Genomic DNA, 22197 nt, shown 5'->3' with positions numbered 1-22197 from the left:
TGAATCTATCAACCTCTGCCTTAAATATACATAATGACTTGGCCTCCACAGCTGCCTTGGCAAAAAATTCCACAGATTCACCACTCTCTGGCTGAAGAAATTCCATCTCAACTCCGTTCTAAAAGGATGCCCCTCTGAGGCTGTGAGTGTTAGACTCTCCCACCACAGGAAACATCACATCCACATCCACTCTGTCAAGGCCTTTCACCAGTTTCAGAGGCTGAGAAATACTGTAGAAATAGGATGAGCCACATTTTGAGCGAGATGTTTGTCCCAATAAACAGCAAACAATTGACCAATATCCATACAGAAGTTAAAAACATCATGTCATATATTAAATACGTTTTGAAACACGGTAAAACACCAAAACTTACTTGTCAATATTCATATTGATAGTTCCTTCAACTGTCAGCATCTTCCCTGGAATCCAACCTCCTTGAAATGGAATTTCAAAAGGTAGTGTCTGTAAGTGCCAAGTAAAAATAAAATCTAAGAATATGAAGTAAAAAATATACACACCTCCAGTGAAATAATTCTGAACCATAAGTAGTTTCAAGATGCTAAATTGACCTCACTTATACTTAAGCAAAGGTTTAGGAAGGGAAAAGTAAACAATTTTTGGAGCTTCCTCAAATTGACTTCTTATTTAAATTTTATACTTCTAAGCCACAGGAAACTTAATGAAAATAATCCCACTCCCTAAGAATGTTGATCGATCCTGCTCTAAGTCAGTCGCTCCAAGTGCTAGTCCCAGTGTTGCATTATTTTCAGTTCTGCAAACTTAGCAGTGTTGCTTCCTCAGTCATTCCAGTGGAGCAGTCCATAGGTAATGACTAGGATACAAGCAATGGAAAGTACGGGCCCCATCCACGTACCAGCTGAAGGCCTTCCACACAGAGTGCTCTCATCTAGGTCTTTCAGTTGTTCCCCAATGTCTCCAGTCAAAGAACTGACAAAGTCCAAAAATATTAGACATTCAAAAATATCTAAAAACAAAATAATTTCAAAAAACATTTAATTGCTATTATTTAAAAACTTTGCTAGATGTGCGAGGTATGACTAGCATAAAGCTGGCTGAGAGTGGACATATAAAATGTATCTAGTCCTTTTGCTCAGTAACTTACATAACACGTCTCATCTTGTTAGTAAGGTCAAGGATGGAGCAAGGGGCCAAAGTAATTTTTTTAAATCAAAGTACAAATATGTTACCATATACTATCTTGAGATTCATTTTCTTGCAGGTATTTACAGGAATATAAAGAATTACAATATATTTATTAAAAAGCTATACATAATCAAAGACACAAACGGCCAAAGTGTGGAAGGAAGGAAACTGCAAATAATAAAACAAGTAAATAATACTGAGAACATGAGTTGTAGTGTCCTTGATAGTTACTCTGTAGGTTGTGTCATCAATTCAGAGTTGTGGTAAGTGAAGTTATCCACACCAGTTCAGGAGCATGATGGTTGAGTAAAGACTGTTTCTGAACCTGCTGGTGTGTAACCCAAGGCTCCTGTATCTCATGCCTGATGGTAGTAGTGAGAAAAGAGCATGACCTGGATAATGGGGGTCCTTGATGATGGATGCTGCTTTCTTATGGTTGCACTCCATGTAAATGTGCACAATGGTGGGGAGGGTTTTGTCTGTGATGGATTGGACTGTGTCCACCACTTTCTGGAAACTTTTCCACCTCTGGACATAGTTGTTTCTATACCAGGCCATGATGCAACCAGTTAGGATACTCTCCACTGTGCATCTATAGAAGTTTGTCGAAGTTTTATGTGATGTGCCAAATCTACACAAACTTTAAGAAAGTAGAGATGCTGTTGTGTGTTCTTTGTGATACACTTGTGTGCTGGTTCAGGACAGATCCTCTGATATGGAACTTAAAGTTACCGACTCTCTCTACCTCCGATCCCCTTATGAGGACTGGCTTATGGACCTACACCTTCTTCCTCCTATATCAGCTGTTTAGTTTTGTTGACTTTGAGTGAGAGGTTGTTTTGTGGCACCATTCAGTTAGATTTTCAGTTTCCCCCTATATGCCAATTTGTCACCGCCTTGAATTTGGTCAACTGTCATCATTTAGTCCAGAATTGACAATTTGCAGGTGAGATGACTTTCCAGAGGTCATAGCTAGACTGCTTATATTTTCCTGGATCACCAATCTTGAATTCCACTGATCTAGCTTCCAACAATTTTGAATCTCTTGGTTCATCCAGAATTTCTGGTTGAAGAAGACTAAATGACGTTCTGGAGTACACACTCATCTATGAGTGGCTTTTAAAAGGTCATGACAATTGTGGTGTATTCATTCAGGTTCTCTATGAGTTCATGAACATGGTCTAGTCCACTGACTTGAAGCAGCCCCTCATCTGCCCCCCATGAGTACCATTTTGCTGGCCTTACTCTGGCATCCTGCTCCTTCGTGTCTGCCTAAATGCAGGTAGGAGAAGGGCAGCCAGATCGTCAGATTTCCTGAAATGCAGTCAAAGAACGGAACAGCAGGTCTTTTTTATGGTAGTGTAGCAGTGATCGAGTGTGCTGCAGGTGATGTGCTGATGGTAGCTGAGCGGAGATTTTTTTCAAGTTAGCCTGATTTAAGTCCTCAGCAGTTCTGTGAAAGGTGTCAGGGTAGGCCATTTCTCATTTGTTAATCATGGCACTCAAAATACAAGTGCCTGCTAGGCATCTTCCTTTGGCAGTATGTAAGCTACAGTTAGGGAGAACAAGAGCGAGGCACAACTGTTGCACAAACATCAACCTCCAGCATTATTCGGACTATGTTGCTATAGAGTGGAAGCTCAGAAACATGCCATTGATCACATTACTGTTTGTCAACAGTTTTCCCCAGTTAAGAGCATGTTCCAGTTCATTACTTTTATCCTGAGTGGATCTACATGTATATTTTGCATTCATATTGATGGATTTTACTAGAACAGTGATGAGAAACATACTAAACTGCCTTTCCCCTATTGTAGGCAAAACACTAGGTTTGCATGGCTGTAAGCCTGAGAGAGACAATCTTAAAGTGCATAGTAAGATGCCTGATTGTTGCATTTGTGTAATACATACCAACCGGGTCAAAAGAATGTCTTACTCATTTCATTGTAAACAAATATTTAAGAGGCAACACAAGTCTTAATTACAGTCAAAAATTATTCTGAAACCGAAAACCAACTCTAATTAAATTTTGGAGTTTATTCAGTCAGAACTTAGCTGTAGCTGGAGATATAAATGCTTTTAGATTAAAAAGTGTAAATTCTGTTTGTCCTTATTTTCCTTTGCATTTATTTTCCTGTATGCAATTTGACCTAAAATTCAATTATTAACTAATGTTAATTACTTCCTGGTTCAAACAGCGTGCTACCAGTTGAACAGACTCTTCAGTCCTATTGTTCGATAGGACCCAGAACCCTGCGTTCGGCAGCAACTAAATGGACATAACCACACTGGCTCAGAATTTCTTTAAAGCACCAAAACATTCTTCTACCCATCAAGTCTGTCTGGGGTGAACATTCCAGTGACAAGCATCTCTTGCTGCCCTTCTCCTGCAGCAAGCTGGAGAATAACTTTCAAATCCTGTCCCTGGAAAAATCTCCAGATCCTGTCTACTTCCAAAAAAGCAAAGCTCACAGTAACTTTTTTAAATAATTGAAAACATTAGAAATATCAGTGTTTTAGACTTCAACAAAATGACTGATTTCAAAAAACAAAATCACTTCAATTTCAATAATTTTAAATGTCACTGAATATTCAAAAATGTTTTTATAAAATCATTTTGCTTTTATAACTGGCAAAGCATATGCCCAGCTCACTGGCTGTCAAAGGGGATCCTGATGAAGGGAATACTCGGCCTGAAACGTTGACCATTTACTCTTTTCCACAGATGCTACCTGGCCTGCTGAGTTCCTCCAGCACTTTGCGTATGTTGAAAGGGATACTTGCTTAATGCCTATTTACTGCAGGGAGAAAGTTGTTGAACTCTGAGATATAAAGACCAAACAAAATCTGGTTCCTCCATTTCCTTACTAGGATTCAGCCAATGTGAGCTTGGGGATGAAAGGGCAGTGTGAAGTGAGGTGATAGAGCAGCAGGGTGGCAAATCCGTAGAGGATTGTTGGGCCATCCTCTTTGGACTACTGTAAACCTAAAATTAAATTTGTGTATGATTTTTATCTAACTCTACTTGCATTTTAGAGGATTTTGTTTTTATTTGAGCCTGAATTTATCCCTATTTAATCACTAAGGTTGTAGCAAATACAACAGGGTCTTTTACGAGACTCCTGGATAGGGTCATGGAGCTTAGAAAAATAGAGGACTATGGGTAACCCTAGGTAATTTCTAAAGTAAGTACATGTTCCGCACAGCATTGTGGGCCGAAGGGCCTGTATTGTGCTGTAAGTTTTCTATGTTTCAAACTTTAGGCCAACATTTGTTTGAACTTTACAAGTCCACAATCCATTAATACTTTTTCAAAGTTATTAACTTTATACCATCAGCAAAATTTACAGATTCCTGTTGCTCTACAGAAGTTAGATTATGAGCAGGAACTGTTTGAGAAGATGCTGCCTTACCTTTTGAGTGTTTCTGATCATTTCTGCTTTCTTTTTGTTTCTGATTTTCAGAATCTACAGATTTTTCAATTTTTTTCACACAGGTACGGACTCCAAATCTACAAATTCTCTCTAATTTGAATGCATTCACCAATTCAAATTTTGCTTATACAGTTGGCCCTCCTTATCCGCGAGGGATTGGTTCCGGGACCCCTCACGGATGTCAAAATTCACAGATGCTCAAGCCCCTTATTTAACCTGTCTCAATGCGGTGGACCTTAGGACCCAGTGGAACCCACGACCTTATTTAACCTGTCTCAGTGTGGTGGACATTAGGATCCAGTGGTAGAGATCTGAATCTGCAGTGTTTCTGTTCACGAAAATAATCACAATAACGATTGAAAATAGAGTGGAAATAATAAAGCGATCGGAAAGAGGTGAAACGCCATCGATCACTGGAAAAGCATTAGGCTACGTCGGTCAACGATCGGAACAATTTTAAAGGATAAAGTGAGAAAGGCTCTGCCCCGATGAAAGCTACAATTATTACTAAGCAACGCAGTGGTTTAATTATTGGGTTTTGGGTTTTTGATCCTCCGCATCAACTCGGCACGGTGGAGTGCGCACTCCATAGCGATCTGTCGATAGAGATCGATCTCGGGAACTTCCCGAGCCCGGCGTTCAAACATAACGTTCTTAAGTGTTTTATATGCATAGAAAGGTAAAATATATACTATATACGAATGCAAACATTTGACTAACTGACGCTAATACCGTTGTACCTGTTCTGACTTACTTAGTAAGAGAACTTACAATTTTTTTCGATCCTGATCCACGATAACCCTCGCACATATTCCCGTATACTTTAAATCATCTCTTGATTACTTATAATACCTAATACAATGTAAATGCTATGTAAAATAGCTGTTATACTGCATTGTTTAGGGAATAATGACAAGAAAAAAAGTCTGTACATGCTCAAACAAGTGCTGGAAGAGCACTTCCGGGTTTTCACAATTGGTTGAATTCGTGGATGCGGAATTCGCAGATAAGGAGGGCCAACTGTATAAGCTCCCTTTCTGACTATGCTGTGATGTCTTCCCTTTTTCATATGCAAATGAAAAATCAAAACACATCTGTGGATGCTAGAAATCTGAAAACACAGCAAGTTCAGATCAGTGACTCTTCTCTCATAACTACAAAATCAAAATCAAGTTTGGTTTATGTGGAGGGAAGTTTAGGGCAAAGAGAATATTTCTGATGGGATGTGTTCAGGGTGGCACCAATGTTTACAGAACCATCTACACCCTATCCTTGTTATATGCGTCTTCAGACTATGTGGATTCACAGTTATGCAAGGAACCTATTTCTACCAACGTCTCTTTATATGCGTCCAAACCTCACAGATATGCGAGGAGCACCACTTTCCCGCCAATAAAAGTCAGGTGCGCGCGCCTCACAGTCTCACTTCTGCCAGTCTCGCATTGGTTTTGGTAACATATGGATGCGCGATCTTGCGCTCTTAAACTTTTGTTGGTTTTACCTAAGGTGCAGTGATTTTGTGCTTGAAATATTTAACTATACCTCCTAAGCGTCCGATGTCATGTCTTGGGCCATCAGCCGAGTGGCAGACAACCACTTTAATACTTGAAAAAAAGTTGGAAATTATAAACAGCGCGGCATCAGCTGAAGGTAACACAGCTCTGGGATGGTACTACCTGAACAGAATCTTCCCTTTAAAGTTCTTTTGTTGCTTGACAATGCGCCAGCCCATCCTAAACATTGGACAGCAGTCATCCTAACATAACAGTGCGTTTCCTGGAGCCTAAAACAACATCGCTGATTCAGCCACTTGACCAAGATGTGATCCACATTCAAGGCGTTTTTTTTTAGGGCGATCTCTCTCTCAGATGCTGCAAGCAACAGACAATTTTGAAAATCCCGGGAGGTTACCAATGGTGAGGGAATGGTGGAAGTCAGAACACTTGGCACAAATGGCGATGGACACAGACCCAAGTTTAGAACGGAGTCAGCATTTCAGTCATTCCCTGCCGTCAACCCTTCTTCCCTACAAGCAAATTTATGCTGAAAAACAAAATGCTGCCAAGCAAACAACCCTCACCACTTTATTCAAACCGGTGTCATCTCCTGCTGCCGGCAGTTCTAAGAGTTCTGAGAGTCTTTCTTCACCCCTTGCTGTGCTTGATATGATCCTGACACCACAACACCCACTCATCTCCTGGAGCAAACACACCTGCCACTGTTGGTGAGTACTGTAATTCCTAGTATGTTAACTTTCTATGATTTATTACGTTGAATATTACCTTAAATTGATGAAATATAACACAAATGTGCCTTGTGGTATTGCTTTTGTTTCGTATTGGTATGAAAATGTGAATAAATTACAGATAAAACATATTTAGGAAGCTCTCTGGAACACATCCCTATTTTCTCCATTTAAATAATTATTCACATCATGCGTTTTCCCATTATGTGTCGACTGCAAGGAACGTATCCCCCGCATATAATGAGGATACGGTGTAGTTAAAAGAATAAATGGGCAGTTAGAATAGAGGAAGAGAGAAAACAGACCAGTAAAGATGTGAAATGAAGGTCAGAGCTCTGGCAGAACCTGAAATCAAAAGTGTTTTAAGTGCTTAGTCATATTCATGGATGAAGAAATCCTGAGTTAATATTCTACCGATCAAGATGATGCTGGTTAACACTATGGTCAAGCTGGCACCAGTGTACAACACTTCCTAGGTCAACATCTTTTAGATAGCAAACAAATTTTTTTTTTTTTTTTTAAACTTCTTTTTGTCCATGTTTCATGTTAACTGTGTTTCTGGAACTCCTAGTGCCTGTGATTTACTGTTTGGAGATTGTTTGAGTGATCCAGTGCTTTACTGTCTCCAAGAAGATTCCGGGACGCGAGCACGTGCTTGGCCTCAATGCAAAGAGACTTCAAATTGGGGCACGAGCAACCATTTTTGCCATTTAAAGGGTCCATTAATCACCAATTAAAGCGCCAAAGCCAATTGAAACATCGAGTTGAATGCAGAGGATGAGCGTGAGTTTCATGCCAACTACCTGCCTTCTGATCATTGCCAGAGGAGGAGTCTGTGAGTGGCCTTTCGCTGTGAGGCAGGCGGGTAGGCCTCTCTGCCTCACATGGTGTCCCTCTCTTTCAATGAATGTCAGTCATCGTCGGACGGTATCCTGATTCTGCGTTTACGGATTGGACGATTGTGTTTATGGACTGTGGACTTCTTCAGACTTACCGTTTTTTATAAAATCACTCAATCCTTTTCTGTTTTGTTGTGCAAGGAGAGTGTGTTTGGGGATTTGATGTTCTGCTAGCTTTGTGTGGGGGAGGGGTTGCTTTCTGGGCGGTCGATGTTCCTGTTCCATTTTGGGGGGGGGGGAGTGACGATCGTAACGCCGTTCCTTTTTTGTTCAGTGGAGGGGGTTGATGTTTCTCTCTGAATGACTTTCATGGTCTTTGTTTTGTGGCTATCTGGAGAAAACAAATTTCAAGTCGTATAGGGATACATTCTTCAATAATAAATGAACCCTTGAGTATTACAACTGGATAATTTTACAGCGGAACTCTAATACGAGCAGTTAAGCAAGTTAACTAAAATTGTTGAGTTTGATATTGAATTCCATTTTGGAATTCTCCTTTCTACCTCTCCTTCTACATTTAAAATATTCACAAAATGAAGGTTTTCCATCTTGCTGCCTTTCCTAACTTTATCTGAAAGTAAAATAAAAAATGCTGGAGACACTCAGTAGCTGGAAAGAGAAACATAATCTTTACACTTTGGGAGCCTTTGTCAACATCGCCTACACCATTTTTTAGTTTATAGTTCAAAATTCCAGCATTTGCTGTTTATTTTTAATTTAAAATTTTCATTTGCTTCACTGCTCTTTGATTTACTTAATATCAAAGAGCCAACTGCTTATATCTTTGATGATCTGTGGTTTCTTTTGTAAAGGCCAAGTGTTTATTGTAATGTGTGTCTGAAAATAACCATGGCATGGAACAAAATTTGATCCATTTACAACACAATGTTACAACAGTACAAAATCTTCAAACCTTTAAGATATGTAATCCTAGTTCAGTTACAGGGTTGACACCTAAAATAAGGCCTGGAAATTATTGAACATGCATGTATAATGTATTAATTTCAAACAAGATCAACACTTACCAATGGCCCAACAGCAGGTCCCAGCTGTCCTGGCTGCCCAGGCCAAGGTCCCCATGGCCCTGGCTGCCCTGGCTGTCCTGGCTGACTCGGCCAAGCTCCCGGCTGCCCCGGCTGTGGCCAAGCTCCCGGCTGCCCCGGCTGTGGCCAAGCTCCCGGCTGCCCCGGCTGTGGCCAAGCTCCCGGCTGTCCCGGCTGTGGCCAAGCTCCCGGCTGTCCCGGCTGTGGCCACGGTCCCGGCTGTCCCGGCTGCCCTGGTTGTGGATTTGTGGCACCTGCATTCAATTTGGCTGCACTTGAAGCATCAGGACCCAGTGCATCTTCCAACTAAAATGATATTTTTAATATATAAAATATACTTAAGAAAAATAAAGATTGACAAAATAAAAAAATAAGATCTTGATAGGGCTAATAAGTATGGTTAGCAGTAATAGTTAATCGCAATTCATATTTGAAAGGAAAGGCATGAAATTACAGTCAAAGAGGGGACTCAGCTAATAACTGTTAACTAACAACAAATGTCATGACATATGGTATGCCAGTGATGTGGAACCTGACCCCGATTCTTCGACAGGCACTGCGCAATATGCTTTCAGAGCACATCACACACACTTAGATTGTTCCACAGGGAGCCTAGTCATCCAACTTGGAGAATAAATAGGCTAACTAATTCAACTTCGACCAAGGTACATGTTGGATTGGGAAAATAAAGAACTATGGACCTTTCAAAGGCAATATGAGGGAAAGAGAAAGAGAAAAGTAATTATCAGGGAACCTTTGAGTAACCCAAAAGAGAAAACAAGCTCTACATGTGAAAGATTACCAAAGTTAGAGATACAAAAAGTATCCATAAGGATAAAGAGAAGATGTGCATATAGATGTGGAAAATGTTATGGTCCGCCTATTCCAAACACTAACTTGAGTTTAGGCTGGAGGAGGGTACAAACAAAGCAATATTTAAAATGTAGCCTCTAAACTCTGAAGCATGAATGGATGGGTACATAAATTGAAGAAGGAAATCAAACAAATGATTAATAGTATTTGATTATAACCCTGTTAGAACAGAATCTAAACAACATTACTGTTGAATAGGGTTGCCATATTAGCATAGAGGTTAGCGTGACACTACTACAGGTCAGGGCACAGGAATTCAATTCTGACATAATTCGTTAGGATGATATATATCCTCCCTGTGGAATATGTAGGTTTTCTCCAGACGTTTTGGTTTCTTCCCACAGTCCAAAGACGTACCAGTTACTAAGTTAATTAGTCATTGTAAATCATGCCATGATTAGGTTAGGGTTAATTGGGTGACACGGCTCTATATCTCAATAAATATACCGGTATATTTGAAAGGTATTAATAAAATTTCTGATGTCAAAAACAGAGTTTCATACTCACAGAAAATTCATCCTGTAAAAGAAAAGGAATCATGTTCAAATGAATTATTGCAAGCAAGGAATAACAAAATATTAAATATTAGCTTTTAGAAGAAAATTATTTAAGTCATCTGTCTCTAGATGATGATTGGAAGGGGAGAAGTTACATGTGTCATACTAGAATTTAATAACTTTTGATCATTTATTCATTGGTTCACACACCAAAGTTTTAGCTAAGAAATTTCCAGAAAAGTCAAGCTGAATCTATTGTCATGTCTCAGAATTATGGAGCACTACAGCACAGGAACAGGCCCTTTGGCCCATCTAGCCCATGCCGATCTACCTCATCCCATCAACACACATCTGGACTATCACCCTCTGTCGACCTCCCATCCACGAACTTGTGCAAACTTCTCTTAAGACTTGCAATCAAGCTAGAATTCACCACTACCACAGGCAGCTTGTTCCACACTCTCACCACCCTCTGAGTGAAGAAGTTTCCTCTTAGTTTTCCCTCAAATATTTCATCTTCCACATGACCTCATGTACAGATACAATGAAAAACCTGTTTGCAGCAACATCACAGGTACATGGGTACAGACAGCACACAGAATACAAATTACATGTAAACTTACATTATACACAAGAGAAATAACACAGGTGTGTGTAAGCGATTTTTAATTAAATTAACATTTAGTAGTGAACTTTGGTTTGTGTCCAAAAAGATTTAGTTACGCAAAACTCGCTATAATGTTTTTTGCAAGTCTTCAACATTTCTGGATTGTGGGAAGGATCATATACTTATGGGCATATAAAAGTGAATCTAAATACGTGTAACTCTACGTTACACCAGGTTCTTTTCAACCACAAAGAAAAAGTAAAACTATAGTAGCAGAAACTACAACTATCTACAATTCCACAATTTTACAATATACTGTATTAAGTTATTTCTTAAATCCACCCCAGTTGGACAACCAAATCACATTTAGGGGACGTTGCTTCAATGATGTAAGGATAATTTAGGTGCAAAATAATGTGTCTGGGGCATTTGTTTTCCAACACGATTTTCCATGGTTATCTCTTTGCAGGGGAGAAGTGGGAGGGAAGGAAGAAGGAAAGACGTAGAGAAACAGTGGGTGGTGAAGAAGTGACACGGGATGTGGGTGGAGATGCGACCTGGAGGGAGGGAGCAAGTAACGTGCCGGGGAGGTGATTTAAAGGGATTGGACCAGATGGGGGAGATGGAGGTGGCGTGGGAACTATGTGCTGGGAGTGGAGTAGGAGAAGTGGGCGAGGGCAATTGACATCCGATACTTTTTGAGACTGCTAGCCTGTGTTCCACTGGAGAGAAACTATATTAAATTGATAGCTTCCGCGTTAGGTAAAGACCACTTCCATTTTAATAGGAATATAAAGATTTGTAATTTCTTACCATGATTTTCTTGATGCAATCGGAGAGGAAACCTGCAGAAAGAAAGGGGCAACGAGTGAATCAGTGCTGGCTCCGAGTTTAGATAAGTTTTACAATAAAGAAATCGCGGAGCTGGACTCAGCCCACCCGTCTGGGCCCTCCATTCCAGCCGTCTGATTGCGTTAAAAAAACGGAAGGACGGCAAAACGCTCATGAATCGTTCCCGAAACTCACTCACCTCGGCTCGAAGACACGCACCGCACGATCCGTGGGTAAAATACTATCCGTATACCTGGCCCGAGTCCTGCCTGTAATTTGATCACAACTTCACTTACTACAGCCTTTAAAACTTTACTGGCGCCCTCAAAACAGTCATCGCATAGCCTCGCCCTTCATATGATCAGGGTGGAGCGGCAGAACCGCCCAGACATGACCTTATTTTGATAGGCGGATAAAATCTTGATGTGACCGGTTTTGGGCGACGGAGCTGGAAATAAAAAAAAGAGTAATATTTGCATTTGGTTGGTAGGTAAATTGTAAATCAACTCCAGTGTAGGTGAATTGCCATGTGGAATAGGTACACAAAAACCAGGTGAATGGAATTGTGAGAGCCGAGTAGTTTCAACAGTCTACTTGGAGTCGGTTATACAATGCGGAAACGGGCCCTTTGCCCCCAGCTCGTCCATGCCAAACGTCCCAAACTAGCCAAATTAACCGAGCTGGGCCCATTTGCGTTTGCCCCATATACCTACAGGCCTTTTCTCTCTGTATTTGTACAACACCCATTTTGACTGCAGGGCGTCGTAACAATACAGCACAGGAAATAAAACAAAATACTGGCAAGAATCGCATTTTTATCGAGAGAAACAGCTTTTTAGATAGCTAACTTAAAAAAAAATTTGTTGTAAAATTGCGAGTGTATTCATTAAGTGGTATAACAGCTAGAAGGGTTCATACTGATTATAAAGGTTTCAGCAGTCCAAAATCACAGAACAAAGAAACAGCATCCAGGATAAGAGCAGAATTAAGGAATTTCTGTTCAAATGTGTGCAAGTAGAAGTGTAAACTGATAAATAATTATAATGACCTGAAAACCAAGCTTAACAAGCACTGCTGTTAGATTTGTAAGATGCTGCTGCTTCAAAAAATAAGTGGAATTGATTTATTATCATTACATGTACTGAGGCAGAGTGAAAAGCTTGCCTTGCATACTGTTGGTCAGAGCAAATCATTGCACAGTATATTGAGGTGGTTCAAGGTGAGCAACAACAGAATGAAGAATAAAGTGCAACAGCTACAGAGCAAGTGCAGTGCAGGTAGACGATAAAGTACAAGATCATGTGAGGTTTTGTTTACCTTACTGTACTATGGACCTGTTCAGTAGTCTTACAACAGCAGAGTTGAAACCTGGTGGTACAGTATGTATTTTCAGGCTTTTATATTTTCTGCCTGATGGAAAGTCTGCAATTGAAGATTTAAAAAATCGGCACTTCACAATTGCTTTCAGAGTTTGAACTGGCCAATCAGTGAATGGGATTCATTTGCAATAGCAAATAAGAATAAGGCAGGGGCAAACGGAGTGGCCATTGTGTCAGCGTTATGGTGGCTTTGGCTCTTCAGGCTTGGGTGAGGTAAGTACCTGGTGGTAGAATTTTTTTTCTATTCTTCATTCCTCATCTGTTAGTGTATGGTTATTGCAATGAAAATGGCCCCTGGGCTGCGTTTTGTTCTTTGTTGGAAATATGGGAATTCTGGGACACCTCTACCCTTTAAGGTAACCACATCTGCACCAGATGCACCAAACTGCAGCTCCTCTGAGAATGCATTTTTTTTAAAAAAATCTGGAGCTGCAGCTCAGTGACCTTCAGCTCCTATGGACGACTGAGGAGGTGATCAATAGGAGTTACGGGGAGGTAGTCACTCCAAGGTTGCAGGAGGCAGGTATCTGAAAGACTGTCGGGAAAGGGGAAGGAAATGGGTAGCCAGTGCAGAGTACCTCTGTAGATATTCCCCTCAATAATAAGTACACTGTATTGAATTTTGTTAGGAGAGACGGCCTACCAGACGAGCCACAGCGACCGGGTCTCTGGCACAGAGTCTGGAGCTGTGGCTCGGAAGAGAGAAGAGGACTACAGTAGTGAAAGGAGATTCCATTGTAAAAGGAACAGAGATGAGATTCTGTGAACTTGATAGAGATGCCTGGATGGTATGTTGTCTCTCAAGTGCTAGGGATGCCTTGGATTGAGTTCACAGCCTTCTAAAGGGGTAGTGTAAGAAGTCTTGGTGCATATCAGTACCAATGCCTTAGATTGGAAAGGTGAGGTGGTCCTGAAGAGAGAATTTAGGGAGCTAGGTAGAATGCTGAAAAGCAGGACCTCCAGGATAGTAAATCTCTGGGTTGCTGCCTGTGCCACATGCCAGTGAGGGTAAGAACAGGAATATTTGGCAGATAAATGCATGGCTGATGAATGGGGGCAAGGGGATGAAATTTCTGGATTATTGGGATCTCTTCTGGAGAAGGTAATGACCGGTACAATAGGGATAGGTTACACCTGAAAATGAGGTGGACCAACATTCTCATGGGCAGATTTGCTCGGCATGGCTCTGTTGGTAAAGAATAAAATCAAATCAAATCCTTGGACTGAGGTGACATATAATCAGAAGGTGTAGAATCATTGTGAGTAGAGCTAAGAAACTGCAAGATTAAAAAGACTTTGATGGAGTTATATACAGGCCTCTGTACAGTGGCAAATATATGGGCCACAAATTGCAATGGGAGAGAGAAAATGCATGTCAAAAGGGCAATGTTATGATAGTCATGGGGATTTCAAAATACAGGTAGATTGGGGAAAATCAGGTTGGTGCTGGATACCAAAATGGGGATTTTGTCGAATGCCTACAAGATGGCTTTTTAGAGCAGCTCATAGTTGAGCCCACCTCAGTTATTCTAGATTGGGTGTTGTGCAGAATTGATTAGAGGGAGTGTGGTAAATGAACCCTTAGAAGGCAGAGATCATAATATGATAGAACTCCCCGTGCAATTTGAAAGGAAGAAGCTAAAGTCAGATCTATCAGTATTAAAATGGAGTAAAGAGAATTACAGAGAATGAGCGAGGAGCTGGCCATAGTTGATTGAAAGGGAACACTAGCAGTGCTGATGGCAGACCTGGAGTTTCTGGGAGCACTTTGAAGGTTGCAGGATAGACACATCACAAAAAAATTCTAAAGGCAGGACGTCACAACTATGGCTGACGAGGGAGGTCAAAGCCAAGGAGAGAGCATATAATAGAGCAAAAATTAGTGGAAAGTTAGAAGTTTGGTCAGCTTTTTTTAAATCCTCAAAAGGCAACTATAAGTCATAAAGAGGGAAAAGATGGAATATGAAGGTAAACTAGCTAATAATATTAAAAAGGGTACCAAAGGATTCTTCAGCTTATATAAAAGAAAGGATAAAGTAGATATTGGACCGCTGGAAAACAATGCTGGAGAAGTAGCAATGGTGGATGAGCTGAATAAGTGTTTTGCATCAGTCCTTATTGTGGAAGGCACTAGCAGTGTGCCAGAAGTGCAAGAGTGTCTGAGGAAAGAAATGAGTTAAGTTGCTATTATTAGGGAAAAGGTGCTTGGGAAACTGAAAGGTCTGCAGATAGATAAGTAGGCTGGATCAGATGGTGTATACGCCAGGGTACTAAAAGAGGTGGCTGAAGAGATCATGGAGGCATGTGTTATGATCTTTCAAGAATCAATAGATTCCAGCTTGGTTCCAGAGAACTGGAAAATTGCAAATGTCACTCCACTCTTCAAGAAGGGAAAGACGCAGAAGAAAGGAAATTAGTGGTTGGAAAGACGTTGGAGTCGATTGTTAAGATTGTGGTTTCAGGGTACTTGGAGGCACAGGATAAAAATAGGCTGATATCAGCATGATTTGCTCAAGAGAAAATCTTCCCTGAGAAATCTGTTGGTAATTTTTTGAAGAAATAACAAGCAGGATAGTCAAAGGATAATTGGTCAATGTTGTGTACCGGTACTTGAATTTACAGAAAGCCTTTGATAAGGTATCACACATGAGCCTGGTTAACAATTTAAGTGCTTGTGGTTAATACCTGAAAGATACCAGCATGGATAGAAGATTAGCTGAATGGCAGGAGGCAGAGTGGGAATGAAGCGAGCCTTTTCTAGTTGGCTGCCAGTGACTAGTGGTGTTCCACAGCGGTCTGTGTTAGGACAGATTCTTTTTATGTTTTATGTCAATAATTTGGATGATGGAATTAATGGTTTTGTAGCAAAGTTTGCAAATGATGTGAAGAAAGGTAGAGAGGTAGATATCGTTGAGGAAGCAGAGAGGCTACAAAAGGACTTGTACAGAACAGGAGAATGCACAAGGAAGTTGCAGATAGAATACAGTGTCGGAAAGTGTATGGTCATGCACTTTGGAGGAAGAAATAAAAGTGTAAAACTACTTTCTAAATGGAGAGAATATTCAAAAATCTTAGTTGCAAAGGTAATTCTTCTGCAGGATTCCCTAAAGGTTAATTTATTGTGTATGTATGTACACTATATACAACCTTGATTCATCATTTTGCAGGGAGCCACAAAACGGAAACACAATGGAATCCATGAGAAACACTCAACAACAAAGACCAATGAAATCCAATGTGTGGAAAAAGAACAAATTGTGCAAATAATGAAAAAGTAAGCAAATGATAGAGACCATGGACTGCAGATTCCTCAAAGGCGAGTTCAGAGCTGCGGCACCAGTTCAGCGCTGAGGCGAGTGAAGCTGGTCCAGGAGCCCGATGGTTGCAGGGCATCATTTACTCCTGAACCTGGCAGCATGGACCCACGATTCCTGCACCACCCGCCCAATTGTAGTAGAGTGAAGAGAGGGGGACAGGTCAAACCCAAGCAGGTGGGATGGACTCAGGTGGGGGGGATCTTGGCTGTCATGGAGTAGTGAGCTGAACACTGGTTCATTTTCTGCTCTCAGCCTCAACAAGTTAATCTTTTTAATCGGCAAAACATTGATTACATGGTTGGACCAGGGCTGAGTGTTTATAATGTTCACTCCTTGGAACTTGAAACCCTCACCCTCTCAACTTCAACACTGTTGTTGAAAACAGGAGTCTGTTCTCCTTTGTTAGGTTGACACTGAGGAAAAGAATGTTGTGACGGCAACATGTTACTAAGCTCTCTATCTCCTCCCTGTATTCTGACTCATTGTTATTTAAGATGCAGCCCACTGCAGTGGTGTCATCTGCAAAGTCGTAGATGGAGTTAGGGGATAATGTGGCCACCCAGTCAGGATTGTTGGGGAGCAGAGGGCTGAAGACACAACCTTTTGGAGCTCCTGTGCTGAGGATTATTGTGGCAGAAGTGTTGCTGCCTAGCCTTACCAATTGTTATCTGCTGGTCAGGGAGGTATTAGCTCCCAGAACTTGGAGACTGGCAATGAATTTCCATGGAATTGTAGCATTGAAGCTGTAGTCAAAGTTCAGCGTAAATTTATTATGAAAGTACCTTTATGTCATGATTTACAACCCTGAGATTCATTTTCTTGCAGGCATTCACAGTAGAACAAAGAAATGCAATAGAATCCATGAAAAATTGCACACATAAAGCTTGATAAAAGCCAATAAGGACTGGCTCACGGACCACCAGTTTCTTCCTCCTACAGTCAATAATCAGCTCTTTGGTTTTGCCGATGTTAAGTGAGAGGTTGCTGTTATGGTATTATTCAACCAGATTTCCATTCTCTCTCCAAAATGCCAGTTTAACAATAGTCTCACTTGGGTGTCTTTGTTGTCCAGATGCTACGGAGATGAGAGCCACCCCAGGGAGGTGGTGTCTTCCGTAGGCATGTTACTTTGTTGATCTGTATACTATGTTAAATTGAATCTGCCAAAGTTTAGCACAGTAGGATTTCTGCTGCTGTGGCTAAAGGTTGCTGTTGCCAAGCCTGCAAAAATCCAAAGACGTTTCCTCAAATGAGGCCTTTATTTTAGTCACTAAAACTTATTTACTGTGGTTTAATAAGATTGTCTGGGGGTCTGAGTCACAGAGGCATATTAAAATTGTGAACAGTTCCTAATTCATCTTGCTATTAGCCCTGGGACTCCTGCAAATTCCTGACTGATGAATCAAGAAGGTTTAAACTGAAATATTGTAATACTGATGATGCACCATCAATAACTCTCTCTGAGACGTGAAGGCGAGATATCGGCTTTTATTGACTGGAAGATTGAACAAGCAGTGGTTGACCACCATACTACATCCTGGAGACAGAGAGGCCGGGCTCAGGCCTCAATCGCCTTTATACCGGGGTCTGTGGGAGGAGCCACAGGAGCAGTCAGCAGGGGGCGTGTCCAGACAGGTATATGTAGTTCACCACAACTGAAAAGTAATCTCTCAGTTCTTTGAATTTGAACCTCAATGTTGCTTTTGAACTGAAATATTCACTTGGATTCATAAAGCATAAAAATAGGCCCTAAGCCCATTGAGTATACACACCAACCATATAATTACCATTTAACACTGTTCATATACTTTTCCCATTTGATTTTCTCCACATTTCTGTCAACTTCCCCATGATTTTATCACTTGCCTACAGATTGTGTCAATTTACAATCCATATCTTTCTGTTAGAATCCTGCAACATGAAGAAGGCCGTTCTGCCCATCTCATCTGCCTAACTCATTCATGCTCACTCATGAGCACCCTTTCATATTAATCTGGTCTCCTAGCACTTGGACCATGCCTTTAACTTTCTACTCTGTTTGTGCCATAGCCTTCTATGTCTAAGCAACTCAAGTGCTCATCTAGATACATCTAAAATGATATGACAGACCCAATTTCTCAAGCAGTACATTCCAGAGACTTGCCCCTCTGAACTACTTCCCCCTTGTCTTGTGTTCTCTCATATTATCCACCTCATATGGGGAAAAGATACTTGCAATTTTGCTGTATTTATACCCCTTTTTATTTTACTTTGCTCAATAATGTCCCCGGTGAGCCTCTTTCTCCAGGAACAAACCTAACTTCTCCAGTCCCTCCTTATAAATGAATTTCTCCATCCCAGGCAACATCCTGGCAAATTTCCTCTGCATTCTCTTCAGCGCCATCCCATTCTTCGTATAGCATGATGACCAAAGTTTCACGCAGTACTCCAACTGAGTTCTAATCACGGTCGTATCACTTTGCAGCATAATATCATCACTTCTGTATTCACTGCCATGACTAATGAAGATTCGTATTCCGTATGCCTGTCTAAGTACACTATCTACCTGTACTGTCATCTTCAAAGACATCCAGACTTGTACTCCAAACTTCCTCTTTACTTCTGTACTCCTGAAGACTCCATCATTCATGGTGTATACTCTTGTTATATTAGTACTCTCAAAATGTGTCACCTTGCATGTGTCTAGATTAAACTTCAGCCCATTTTGCAAACACATTGAAATCTCTTTGGAGCCGAAGTCTATTTTCCACACTATCAACAACTCTATCAATCTTCTGTCATCCACAAACTTGGGCTCAAAATCTGGGTGTCAACATCTCTGAAGATCTAACCTGGACCAAACATATTTATTCAATTATGAAGAAGGTGTGCCAGAGATTATACTTAATCAGGAGTTTGAGAAAATTTGGTATGTCACCAAGGACTTGAGCAAATCTCTACAGATGTAACATGGAGAACATTCTAAATAGTTGAAACTGTTTGGTATGGAGGGGCCATTGCACGGGATCAGAAAAAGCAGCAGAGGGTTGTAAACTTGGACTCCCCACTGTCGATGACATCATCAAAAGGAGATGCCTCAAAAAGGCAGCATCCATCAGTAAAGACCTCTACCACTCAAGATATGCCCTCTTGTCATTACTACCATCAGAGAGTAGGTATAGGAGATTGACACACAATCAGTGTTTTAGGAATAGCTTCTTCCCCTCTGCTATCAGATTTCTGAATGGACAATGAACCCATGAATACCCCCTCCCTATTTCTTCTTCATTTAGAAAATAGTCAACCATTTCATTTCTTCTACCTCAGTGCATGAGCATACACTTCCTGTCACTGTATTCCATCTGCCATTCTTACCCATTCTCCTAATCTGTTAAGTCCTTCTGTAGTCTCTCTACTTCTTCAACAGTACCTGTCCCTCCACCTATCTTTATATCATCCGCAAACTTTGCAACAAAGCCATCAATTCCATCAAGCAAATCACTGGTGTATAACATAAAAAGAATCTGTCCCGACTCAGACCCATTTGGAAAACCACTAGTCACCAGCAGCCAACCAGAAAAGGCTCCCTTTATTCCCACTCTTTGCCTCCTGCCATTCAGCCACTGCTTTGTTCATGCTAGAATCTTTCCTGTCATACCATAGGCTCATTGCTTGATAAGCAGTGTCATGTGTGTGGCACCTTGTCAAAGGCCTTCCGAAAATTCAAGTACACAACATCAACCAATGCTCCTTTGTCTATTCTGTTCGTTATTTCTTCAAAAAATTCCAACAGATTTGTCAGGAAACAATGCTGACTATGACCTATTTTATCCTGTGTCCAAGTATCCTGAGACCTCATCCTTAATAATTGAATCCACTATCTCCCCAATCACTGAGGTCAGACTAACTGGCCTATAGTTTCCTTTCTTCTGCCTCTCTTCCTTTTTGAAGACTGGAGTGATATTTGCAATTTTCCAGTCTTCCAGACCCATTCCAGAGTCTGGTGATTCTTGAAAGATCATCACAGCTGCAAGAATTATATTGCAAAACTGGAAAAAACCCAGATGTCCCACTGTGAGGGAATGGACTGAGGAAATAGTTAAGATTTCAGCATATGAACACACGTTGGGAAGAATTAACAGTGAAGGAAAAGACGCGTGGGATCAATTTTGGTTGTATGTTACTTTAAACTTGAATTAGAAGTTTTTTTCTGTTTCTTAAAGTTTTATGTTTTCCTGTCATGGGATGGTTGTATAAATATGCTGTACTGTATCTGCTCTATGATATTCTGTGCTGCTTTGTAAAAAAAAAAATTAAAAAAAATTTGAATTGCAGAAGATCGTTACTGACATCTCCACAATCTCTTCAGCCAGCTCTTTCAGAACCTTAGGCTCTTCATCATCTGGTCCAGGTGACTGGTTGACCTTCAGACCTTTCAATTTCTCAAGGGCCATCTCTCTTATTATGATAACTTCACACACCATGACCCCTCACACCTGGAACTTCCACCATACTGCTAGTGTCTTCCACAGTGAAGACTGATGCAAAATACTTATTCAGTTCATCCGCTATTTCCTTGTTCCCCATTACTACCTCTCCAGCATCATTTTACTGTGGTCCGATATCCACCCTTGCCTCTGTTTTGCACTTTATATATCTGAAGAAACTTTTGGTATCCTCTTCAATTTTATTGGCTAGCTTACTTTCATATTCCATCTTTACCTTCATAATGACCTTCCTGATTGCCTTCAGTTGCTTTTTAAAAATTTCCCAATCCCCTAATTTCCCACTAATGTTTGCTCTATTACATGCTTTTATGATGGCTTTGATTTCCCTTGTTAGCCATGGTTGTGTCATCTTACCTTTGGAATGCTTCTTCCTCTTCGGGATGTATATATCCTGAGCCTTCCAATTGCTTCCAGAAATTCCAGCCTTATGTCCAGTGAAGATTTAAAAATTTCAGCGGGTGCTCCAGCATTCTTTTTCTTTGCCTCCAGTAGTAGCCAGGAATGAATCACATGCAGTCCTGGAGATTTATCCATGCTTAAGCCAGCTAAAGTATTGAGTACCTCCTTTTTCCTCAAGATTCAAGATTGTTTAACATCATTTCCTGTGCACAAGTGTAGGGAGAATGAAACAATTGTTACTCTGGATCCAATGTAAAATAAAAACACCCACAAAAGATAAAGTACACAATGATAATTTACAAATACAAATATGAATACATAAGATACATAGATTGATAAAGAGACGCTAGGCCGTACATAAAATGACTGAGAGAAAATGATAAGGTAGTGGTGGTGTTAGTGGGTGGAGGTGTTACTGTTTGGGGAAAGTAACTGTTTTTAAGTCTGGTGGTCCTGGCGTGAATGCTATGTAGCCTTCTCCCTGATGGGAATGGGACAAAAAGTCCATGAAGAGAGTGGGAGGGATCCTTCATGATGTTACTGGCATTTTCCCAGCATCTTTCTGTATATACTGTATGTCCTTGATGAATAGGCATGTGTTGCATTGGGCAGTTTTGACTACCCGCTATAGAGCTTTCTTGCCTGTCACAGTGCAGTTTCCATACCAAGCAGTGATGCAGCTTGTCAGGATGCTTTCTACTGCGTAGAATGATGTGAGTATGGATGTGCAAAGTTCAGCTCTCTTCGGCCTTCTCAGAAACAGACATTGGTGAGCTTTCTGTACTGTGTACAATGTGTTCTGGGACCCTGAGCGGTTGTGGGAGATGTGCTTGCAGCTTCCACTCTGTGTTGCCGATGTAAAACGGGACGTGAGTGCCATGAGTTTTCCTGAAGTCAATAACCATCTCCTTTGTCTTGTTAACATTAAGGAAGCAGTTATTCGCCTGACACCAGGCCTCGAGATCTTCCACCTCCTCTCTGTAGGCCATCTCATCATTGTTGGGGATGAGCCCCATCCAGT

General features: G+C 40.9%; 1 protein-coding gene and 1 long non-coding RNA gene across 2 annotated transcripts in view; both read right to left on the bottom strand.

Annotated features, from left to right (window-relative positions):
- The window catches only part of lgals3b (lectin, galactoside binding soluble 3b), a 33647-nt gene extending 23327 nt beyond the window's left edge, over positions 1 to 10320 (bottom strand). The window contains exons 1-4 of the mRNA XM_073038983.1: positions 10312 to 10320; positions 10167 to 10178; positions 8769 to 9092; positions 375 to 463 (exon numbers count right to left, since the gene is read on the bottom strand). Coding sequence (XP_072895084.1) covers positions 375 to 463; positions 8769 to 9092; positions 10167 to 10178; positions 10312 to 10320 — 434 coding nt within the window. The remainder of the gene's footprint in view (positions 1 to 374; positions 464 to 8768; positions 9093 to 10166; positions 10179 to 10311) is intronic.
- A 1224-nt stretch (positions 10321 to 11544) lies between these two features.
- On the bottom strand, positions 11545 to 21146 carry LOC140723286 (uncharacterized). The gene is made up of 3 exons (XR_012097854.1): positions 21132 to 21146; positions 11794 to 12042; positions 11545 to 11608 (listed from the first exon to the last, which is right to left on the bottom strand). It is a non-coding gene; the product is annotated as an uncharacterized lncRNA (long non-coding RNA).
- Positions 21147 to 22197: the final 1051 nt, after the last annotated feature.

Source organism: Hemitrygon akajei, chromosome 3 (assembly GCF_048418815.1).
Source record: "Hemitrygon akajei chromosome 3, sHemAka1.3, whole genome shotgun sequence".
In the NCBI taxonomy this organism is placed as follows: Eukaryota; Metazoa; Chordata; class Chondrichthyes; order Myliobatiformes; family Dasyatidae; genus Hemitrygon; species Hemitrygon akajei.
The sequence above is the reverse complement of the archived record's forward strand: the minus strand, read 5'-3'. Positions and strand labels throughout refer to the sequence as shown.